The sequence below is a fragment of the Protopterus annectens genome, chromosome 4.part0, assembly GCF_019279795.1.
Source record: "Protopterus annectens isolate FY-2018-M chromosome 4.part0, PAN1.0, whole genome shotgun sequence".
Classification (NCBI taxonomy): domain Eukaryota; kingdom Metazoa; phylum Chordata; order Ceratodontiformes; family Protopteridae; genus Protopterus; species Protopterus annectens.
In genome coordinates, this window is record NC_056733.1 from 346,578,558 (window position 1) to 346,589,338 (window position 10,781).

Here is a 10,781-nt window from a genome sequence, read left to right on the forward strand (position 1 = left end):
CTGCTTGCTCAAATTTGAATAAATATCACCGTTTGACATGCAGCATTGTTACTCACTGAAGACCCAAATTAAGTGGGATATTGCCATGTAATAATGCACAGTTCTTGCAGTGTGTTCCTCATTAGTATCAGTAGTAGATAAATGCACAAAGTAATGCAAGTTGTCACTGCCCCAATAAACTTATATTTTACTTTCTTACGCAATTACACACACATGGCAATAATTTAATTTTATGCAGTCAGCTGCACTCTGCAGTTTTTGTCTGTCTGAAATAGTGCAGAAAGATGGTTAACTTTGCTTTATTAACCTACTTGAATTTAGTCTGAAGCAGATGGAGAGTAACTGACCAGAAAATAATATCACACAGTCTATTTTCTTGCAAATATTAAAATGAAACTTTTGTTACTTAATGACCTATGTTAGCCTATGTAGTTGTCTGACGTTTATCTGAATAGTACAGCAACCAAGTAAATTACATCAGCAAAGCAATCTAGTATTCATTTAGGTTCAGTTTAGCTTGCTTGTGTTTTGTCTTGTTGAATTATTTAAAAGATTTATCATGAGGCTGCTGCTGGTTTCTTTGTGGATAGCACAGCTCATAGTAGATAACGCTGCTTAACACAATTACTTTTTAAAAGATTTTTGTTCCTTTAGACTAGAATAAACTAGACATCTTCACACTGCTGCTGCAATTAAATTAGAACTATAGTAAAATTGTCTGGCATCTACAGTTAAGACATCTACAGAAAAGCATTTCTACTAGATTTCATTCGGAGTTTCCCAGTAAACGGTATACCACTATTTAAGTAGCCTACTGATATTAGGCTAAATTAAAAAAAAAATTCTCAAGCTGTGTTTTTAATAATTATGATTATGAAAAAGAGTACACTGCTTATATTCTGCTGATGTCAATAAAAATTAGTGGAGCTCTTTTTTTGTAATTTCAGAATCCTGCCAAATTACTTAATCATCCCCCAGTGCAGTTCACATACCTGCTCAGAGGTTTCCGTGCAGTGATGCTAGCAACAATGATACTTTCAGGTCTTGGAGTGGCCACTGCTTTGAAGGTTCCTTGCCAGAACTTCTCAAAGAGCTGCTTCTCTCCCTGCTGTATGCTGGTCATGTCCGTGGGCTTTCTGTTTGCTTTCCTCTCTTAGATGTAGTTGTACTGCCACTTTTTGTAACTAGCAAACCTTTTCTTTCAGGCTCATACTGAAGAAGGAGCTGTCCAACTACTGAATAAAATCAATCCACTGATTCCAGAAACTGCAAGTCCCATTAGTGATGAAATATCCTAAGCAGCCTCGAATCTTGGTACTCTCAAAATGTGCGGAAAATACGATTGCAAAGGTACAACCTAATTCAGCTGATAATGCTACCTGGTATTAGATGTTCCTTTTAAAGTCAGGCACTGATATGCTTGCTTCCAAACAACAGAACTGTCTCTAAATCCCATTTGCTTTCTCACGGTTTCCTGTCATTTGCAAAGAGCTTCAAATCTGATTAAACAAGCAGAAAGGAATATGGTGCAAGTGTGTGTGCATGTGTGTATGCATGTAATTGTGTGTGTGTGTTTGTGTGTGTGTGCGTGCATGTGTGTGTGCGTGTGTGTGTCTGCATGTGCATGTGTGTTCATGTACAGTGTCTAAGCTTTGCTCTTGTTTTGTCTCATGCAGACTGTGACGTCGAAGAAGGGGCTTGGTCATTCGAATAGGGTGTCTTTTCTCTCTCTCTCTCTGTCTTTCTCTCTCTCTCTCTTTCCTTCTTTCACTGCTTCTTTCAATCTCTTTGACAGAAGGCATTGCCTGCTGTCCCCATCTGCATAACAAAAGACTGCAGGTCTTTCAGAGCAGGCTTTGCGTGTGCCTTGCTCAATAGCCCTGGGGTACTTCTGCCTGTCGTCAAGCACAAAAATACCTTACATAAAAGAGGAACACATTGTAATCTGATGAATGCTTTTTCATTCAATGGGGTAAATAGAATTTCTAATTTTTCAGCCACAGTTTTTCTTCATTTCAGCTTGCTTGCTTGCACCTGCTCTTCCTTCTCTAGTGCCAAACTGCACCAGTAAATTCAGTACTGTTGGATTAGAACATGGTATAAGCATGGCATATATGATGCAATTAAGTATGCAATGTTGCAATTACAGGCTAGGATACTCAGAAACTGTACTGGTGCAGAAGAACACTCATTTATTAATGCTATCCAAATTACTTATACCTTAGTTTGTTTTCCATGTTTTGTGTGTGTGTGTGTGTGTGTGTGTGTGTGTGTGTGTGTGTGTGTGTGTGTGTGTGTGTGTGTGTGTGTGTGTGTGTGTGTGTGTGTGTGTGTGTGTGTGTGTGTGTGTGTGTGTGTGTGTGTGTGTGTGTGTGTGTGTGTGTGCGTGCGTGTGCGCATGTGTGTATTTATGCATCTGTTTTTGTGTCTGTGTATGTATGCTTATGTTTCTGTGTGCGTGTGAATATGTGTTATCACATTTGTACCTGCATGTAAATGTAAATTAGCATATTGCATTTTTTTACTGGACATGTGTATATTTTTTATAACAAAAGAAAGAAAATCCTGAAATATTTCCCTGAGGTGACTTTTTCTAAAAAGGGTAGGGCAAACAGTTATAAAACAATATAAAAATGAGCAAAGCTCTACATAAGCTACTGAAAATTTTATTGAAGGAATAAAGGTTGTAATAGCTGACCTTGCTTTCTGAAAAGTGATTCAGTCCTACATACAACAGTCAAGACAGAAATATGTTTGCTAGTTAAATTACATATTGAAAATTTCATCAAGTTCTGGGAGCTACACAATAAAAGTTATTAGTCTGTTGAAAGGAATCCAGAGAAATGCTACCACAACTATATTTAGGATGGAGAGTTTGGAGCATGTCTAGAAACTAGAAGAGATAGGGCTCTTCTCTTCTGAGAGCAAAAGAGATGGGGGAGGGGATGGAGCCATTGTATTGATGCATAGGGTCATGTCAGGGTGATGTGAAGGGGTCATCCTGAACAGGAATGACACAGAGTAAAGGTTGGGACATGGACAGCAAATTGATGGGACTAAAACCATGGATCTCTGAAAGTGTTTATTCACAGAGGGGGATGTGAACACTTAATGAAATACTGGAATGGGAGGTAGAGGGTGAATTCACAGAGACATTCAAGATGACATGGGACAAGCAGAAAAAAGGAAAGGTGGATTTAGGGATGTAGAGGAGGTAGAAAGTTAAGCATTTGAAGGGAAGGTTCAATATACATTTTGTCTCTTCTGGCATTGAGTAAATGTGATGTACTTTAATGTAAGATGATGTGTAGTATGCGGTCAAATAACAGTTTTCATGACCCTAAGTTTGCAGAGAATTAAGTTTGTTGTTTTCTAGTGCTTGACCTGAAAATACATTTTATTCACTATTTGTATAAGGAAGAAAAGAATCCATTTTCAGAAACTGCAGTGGTGGTGCTGTAATAGCGTTGTCGCCTCACAGTAAGACGCTGTCCAGTTCGATTCTCAGCTAGAGCATCTTCTGCATGGAGACATGCGTGAATGGGCATACCTTCGTTGAAGGTTGTGTGCCAGGGGTGGTAACTCGGCACGTAAAAATCAACTACCAATCATTAGCGGACCGGAGTTCTGCTGTGGCGACCCCTAACCGGGAAAAGCCGAAAGACACAAACAAACTTGTGATGTCTCCTACTGCAGATTTTCCTTACTTATAGTTATTCTCTGGAAACACACAACTCTGTTCTTCCCTGAAAATGAAAATTGCCTATACTCTCTGTGTATCAGCCATAATACAAGCTAATTACTACTCAGATGTAACTGGTAGTTAATAACAGTTACTGCATGCATAGTTCTGCACGAGTTAGTACAAGAAGCAATAATACCAGGGAGGACTAGATTCAGAGACACAAGCAGTATGTCCATGTTAGAATAAAAACAGTGTGGCATAAAACACCTGCAAATGACTGCATAGCAATAAGGAAGTAAAATTATTATGCAAATAATGACATCAGACATTACAGAGTTATTCATATATATATATATATATATATATATATATATATATATATATAAAATGGGCATGCAGCACTGTAGCATTGATCTATTCTGCACACTGGGGATTGTTAGTGTACAGAATACTGCAATGTTTGTGATAGCAACCAGATCAAAGCAACATGTGTCAGTGATCACTGTTATTGTCAGTGCCCATAACATGGCATGTCATGGTCATCTGTGTCAATGCCATTGTGGATGCACATTGCCATCAAGGCTTCATCTGGTCCACAGGGTGTCAGATATATAAGCAGAAAAGGTTTTCACTGTCTCAACTACTAGGTGCCACAGTATCATCTGTAATTCTTCTGTGAGCTACTCAAGCAGCTCCTACGAGGCAAACATATGGCATATATCTGACCTATATCAATAGGCTGTGTCAGAGGGACTTCTGTCAGTGTCATCTAGTTTGCAAGTGCATCAAAAGCTGATTACAGAGGCCACAATATACAGTTAACATGCAAGCAAGTAGCTGGTAGCATATGATAGGTTTACTAGTGTGTGTTACATGTGATGTCAGATATACATTGCACTCTGGCTGATGATACCCATCCATAACACCCCATATTATGGCAGAGATCGCATATAACTGTACATTCAGAAACATAGGATGTGGCTGAATGCAGTTTTGGTCAATTGAAGGGATGCATCTACTTCCTTGATGTGTCCAGTGGGAAACTGTAATTTATATTATAGGTCCATAGGTTTATAGGTTCATCAGTGTTTACTAGGCTAACAACCACAAGGGCCTTTTTAAGCCTAACTATGCATCCCAAATCTCTGGCAATTTCTGATACCCTAGATAAGTGTACACAGGGGTTTGGGGATGAACCATTTACAGATTACCTGTGTCCATTAGAGATATAGGTGCCAAACCAGGGCTGCATTTCTGGTCTCCCATCCAATTGTCCAAGTTGCACTTGAATTGGGTTAGGGACGAACTCTGTTTCACATGTACCATATGCCTGTTCCATAGAAGAGGTAGTGTCTGGGATATATATCTACCTCTCCAGCAGGACCTATTTATATCAGAGGTAAAGTTTAAGTCTTTAAAATGGGTAATTCTGGTGCTGTTTTTTTTTGTGGATATGCAGGAGGTCCATCAGAGTGGGGTCTGACAATGCCCTGTATGCCAGGCATAGATCTCCCTTCAAAAGCCTGTAGAAGACTGAATACAGGGATAGGACCTTGAGGCAGTCTGCATAGGACATTTTATTTATGGCCTGTATTCTTTTAGTGAGGAACTCTGTGGACATTCCAATTGTTGGATATGTCTGGTTAGTTACATACCAATGGGGGCACTGAATTCAATGATAGGTCTGATGAATGCCAAATACAGTGGAACAATGACTTTCTTGGACTTAAATGCCATACCTTTGTTTATAAGTTGTGCAGTATATAAAATGATTTCCTCACTACTGTAGACATTGTAGCTATTAGAGACATGCATCCAAATATTTGTTGTCTGAATCATGCTGTATGATATTGCTGCCTGCAAACAGCTACAGCAGCAACAAAATATATCAGTAGCACCAACAGACGTGGAAGGATCAGTAGCTGAGGAGAAGTATGGACAGTTAGAGGATAAACATGTAGCAGTGATATCCCATGCAATGCAGAAATGGATGAAGTACATTCCAGCCCTGACAAAGAGTTGGCATCTAATCCACAGTTGTCAGCCGTGATGCAAGGAACATATAATAAAATGATGCATGAATTATCACACCCAAATTATAGGTTCTTAGGTTCATAGGCATATTCCAGGCTAACAACCACCAAGGCTTAGTATATATTAGGCTAACGAGCACTATGGCCTATATAAGCCTACTCATGCAACCCAGCCCAACTATGTCTGTAGGTATCATGGGCATTTATTAGGATGGGGCATGTTAGTTAGGACATTTCTTGTGGTTATGTGGGGGGGGGGTCTGTTAGTTTGGACATTATTGTTTGCCTCTGTCTATCAGAGACATGGGAACCAGACTGGGGTGAGTTTCCAATTTCCCATCAATGTTTTAAGGTTATGCTTAAAGAGGGTTAGGGATGGTCTGCTTCACATGGATGGGGAGCCTTTTCCAGAGCATGGGGCTCCTCAGAGACAAATATCCGTCTTGCCAACATGTCTTATTTATGTCACAGGCAAAATTTAAATCCTTGGATGTAGTGATTCTGATGCTGTTCATCAAGGTTTGTCAGAGCTGGATCCGATGATGCATTGTATGCCAGGCATAGATCTCCTCTCAGTAACCTGTAGGAGACTGAGTATAGTGATGGAGCTTTAAAAGGATCTGTATAGGACAATGTATTTATACCCTGGATTCTCCTTGTAAGTAATCTTTATTGGCATTCCAGCTGTTGCATATGTCTGGTCAGGTACATGCCGAAGCAAGTATTGTATTCAAAGATGGGTGTGATAGGGGCAAATTAAAGTGGCCCTATGACTTTCTTGAACTTGGATACCATGCTCTTAACTATAAGTTAGGTAACATAAAATGATTTTTTTGCTATCTTGGCCACATGTTGGTCAAAGGCCAGATTGCTGTCTACATATGTTCCCATATCCCTGACTACTGGGTCAACAATTACGAGTGTCTTATCAATGGAGTAATTACTCTGGGTGATAGTTTTCCCATAAGGCACTATAATGCATTTCTTAGCACTGCGTTTTAATCAATGACTTTGGCATGAGTCATTTGTCTGTATTAGACCATCTTGTAAGATGTTTGTGTTATTGGGGAATCTATGGCAGCTCCCAATTTGCAGTTATCTGTGAACTTGTCACCCAAAGGCCATTGACACTAGCCTTTACCTCCAAGAGGTACATGCCAAATAAGAGCAGTCTCAGTACAGAGCCCTGAGGAACCCCACTGGTGACGTGTCTGTTAGTGGAGGTGGTCTCATCAATCCTGACTTCCTGGGTCCTGTCTGTGAGCCATCTGCTGGCAATCCAGTGAGTTATGTAGAAGTTTATACCCCCCTTCAGTGAGATTGTCAAATATACCCATGTGAGGTGTTGTATCAAATGTTTCCTCAAAGACATCCACCAGGTGTAGTAAGCATGATCTTCTCTAGAAAAAGCCAGACTGAGTTGTGTCCAGTGTCTGAAGGTTGCCTATGTATTTGTTGATAATTTCCATGATAATTTATTCCATGGCTTTGCATATTAGACTAGTCAGACTGATAGACCATTAGATTCCAGGGTCAGTTGATGGTCCATCATTGTGAAGTGGGATAGCCATTGCAGTCTTCCATTCTCATGGTATAAAGCCTGTTTTAAGGCCATATTTGAAAAGTGACTCAAATGGTCACAATAAGCCATGTTTCAAGCTATTTAGGAAGCATCCTTGGATATTTTTGGGGCACACTGAGGCTGTGTTTTTGGCCTTGGCACTAAGTATTTCATGGAGGAAGGCAGGTTGGAGCTGGGGGTGAAGCCTGAGCCAGCAAATTCACTGTGTCACTCTGCTCAATGAATGTGGCTCCACTGGCCACCGGTTCGGCACACTGCTGTGTTCTGCATTTGAGGTTTCTGGACATAGCTGTAGAAGGCCATGTGGTCATCTTTAGCCTGTGAGGTTATATTGATCTCATAATTAGCCTTGTTTGACTTAATTAGCTCTCTTAGTTTCCTGTTTTGTTTAATTAAAGAGCTCCTATCATTATGTGAATTGCTCTTTCTGATTTTAGCCACAACTTTTTTCCTTTTGTTAAATATCCTATTAAGGGTAGGATTCCACCAGAGTGGTTTGTTTTTAGAGTTTATTTTGGGCTTACTTCTAGTATGTATAGCAGCCTCTATACAGGCGTTTTTGTGGTGGTACAGGGTCTCTGTGAAAAATTCCACATATGTTGCCGTTAACTCGGGGTTGGGAGTGGCATTGAATTTTGACAAACTATCACTTAATAGGATGTAGTTTGCTTTGGCATAGTTCCTAACTGTTACAGGGTTTGTTGGGGTTACTAAGTTGATTTTTATTTCAAAGGAGACAGCTTTGCAGTGTGACCTCACCAGTGAGGACATGACATGGGGGGTGGGGGATGAAGCATTCTCCCATATAGATGAATATGCTATAACACTTGAGTGCTGTTAACTGCAGAAATTCTCGGATGACTCGGTCATAGTAGGAAGTATCAGGCATGGAGATGAGAAGGAATACAGGAGGGTGGTGGACAGCTTTGTGAGCTGGTGTGAGATTAATCAGTTGCAGCTGAACATCAGTAAAAAGAGGGAGCTGTTAGTAGTCCCTGAATGACCCCTCTTTCAATTAGGGGGATTGAAGTAGCGATTGTTCAGCACTACAAGTATTTGGGAGTGCACCTGGACAGTAAGCTGGACTGGTCCAAAAACTAGCAGGTGGCATATATAAACGCTAAAATAAATAAAATAAACCGCAACCAAAGGTCTGCCAACATAAAACAAGAATGTAAATAAAAAGGAAGAGCGACCAGCATGGCTGAAACAATGGAATGTTTATTAAATACAAAAAAAACCCAAGAATGTAAATAAAAAGAAAGAGCGACCAGCATGGCTGAAATAAATAAATGTTCATTAAATACAAAAAAAACAAGAATGTAAATAAAAAGGAAGAGCGACCAGCATGGCTGAAACAAATGAATGTTTATTAAATACAAAAAACCCCCAAGAATGTAAAAAAAAAGGAAGAGCGACCAGCATGGCTGAAACAAATGAATGTTTATTAAATACAAAAAAAACAAGAATGTAAATAAAAAGGAAAAGCGACCAGCATGGCTGAAACAAATGAATGTTTATTAAATACAAAAAAAACAAGAATGTAAATAAAAAGGAAGAGCAACCAGCATGGCTGAAACAAATGAATGTTTATTAAATACAAAAAAAAAAACAAGAATGTAAATAAAAAGGAAGAGCGACCAACATGGCTGAAACAAATGAATGTTTATTAAATACAAAAAAAAAAAAAAACAAGAATGTAAATAAAAAAGGAAGAGTGACCAGCATGGCTGAAACAAATGAATGTTTATTAAATCCAAAAAAAACCAAGAATGTAAATAAAAAGGAAGAGCGATCAACATGGCTGAAACAAATGAATGTTTATTAAATACAAAAAAAAAAAAAAGAATGTAACTAAAAAGGAAGAGCGACCAGCATGGCTGAAGCAAATGAATGTTTATTAAATACAAAAGTGAGCACTTTTGTGCATAAGCACTTCTTCAGACTAATTAATCAAATGGAAAACGTCATTAAATATCATTACACAGACTAAAAACAACAAATAAAAACATCAGATGAAAACAACTGACAGCAAAGGAATTAACTACCATGTCCACAAGTTAATGCTTTACCTTCCGTCTTTTCAAATACTGTCTAAGTGATGTATTTTCATTCAAGCCAAAGTTCCTATCGGCTTGCAAAGTGATAATCCAGTTTAACTCATTATTCTCACTTTTATTAATCATATCCGCACCTCTAATATTTTTACCAACTGAATCACTTTACAAATAAAACCACGACCAGCATGAGATTTAACATGCTTGTTTAATGCGTTTGTGCTAACATCTCTCCTTATATCTCCTATATGCTCCAAAACTGTTTCATTCAAGCTACGACTAGTCACTCTACAGAATAACAAGGGCATTTCATGCAGGTTGCTGGGTACACCAAATTCCTTCTCTTGCAATCCACATAAAATATAAAGTTATATTTAATGTTAGTATTGGATGTATAACATATGGAGTGTTAGAAATGTAACAACAGGCTTTACAACAGTGGCAGGGATGTGTATAAATTCTAATTGATACAGCCCTAGACTCAAACATAAAATTACTTCTAAAACATTGCCTCTTTTTCAAATGTTTAGCATTTTTAAAATAAAACCTAGGTCGGTCTCCAACCAACCTTTTGTATGGTCATCAGCCAATAGAATTGGTTAGTTTTGCTTAATAACATTACAAACGTCAGTAACATTACTAGAGTAAGTAAAAATGATTCTTGAACAACCAGAGGCTTGCTGCAATCTAATATACCTATCGTACATATTATCAGAGAAATATTGTCTCTCTTGTGTTTGTCGTAAGCCCTTTACATGCTCCAAAACATTGCCAACCTCATTCAAACCATAATCTCTCCCATAGAATTCATTGCTAAGAGAGACATGATGTTCATCTAACCTTTCATTACTAGTATGCAATCTCAAAGATCTTTAAAACTGTCCCTTCAATTCTTTGCAAAAAGTATAATTCAGATGCATACTGGTCCTATTATTATTTCAACAACATGATTTTCTGAACATTCTGTTTCTAAATGACCAAAACAGTTTTTTTGAAATATGAACAGCCAAAAAAATCAGTTGAACACAGGCTGTAAAAGTTAGAAATTCTATAGTAGTATTAATCCAACCCCAAAAAAGAATCACATTTTTCATCAGATCCTTGCTATAAAATAAAAGCAACATCAACTAATCTATTATAGCATACAATATCTTCAGAATACATATTATTAACAAATATATGCTCAGTTTCCCAATAAGCCATCACCATATTGGTAAAGCTGTACTCCTAATATCTGCAGAAAAAATTCACCACTGAAGGTGAAAATATTGTTTTCCAAACCATGCTGGTCACTCTTCTATTTTATTTATGGCATATAAGAAGGGTCAGTGTAGGCTGCACTTACTATGAAGACTCAGATCCTTTGGAGTCAGCAACACTATGCTGCAGTATTTCTATAAGACTGTAGCGGCCAGTGCTATCTT

The 10,781-nt window shown here is 38.4% G+C and overlaps 1 protein-coding gene across 2 annotated transcripts in view; it reads right to left on the reverse strand.

Annotated features, from left to right (window-relative positions):
- The window catches only part of SRRM4 (serine/arginine repetitive matrix 4), a 519,623-nt gene extending 517,892 nt beyond the window's left edge, over window positions 1–1,731 (reverse strand). The window contains exon 1 of one of the 2 annotated variants that reach the window (XM_044068321.1): window positions 993–1,731. In XM_044068321.1, the coding sequence (XP_043924256.1) occupies window positions 993–1,123 (131 nt within the window). In that variant the 5' untranslated portion in view covers window positions 1,124–1,731. The remainder of the gene's footprint in view (window positions 1–992) is intronic. The other variant, XM_044068322.1, reaches the window with a different exon arrangement.
- Window positions 1,732–10,781: the final 9,050 nt, after the last annotated feature.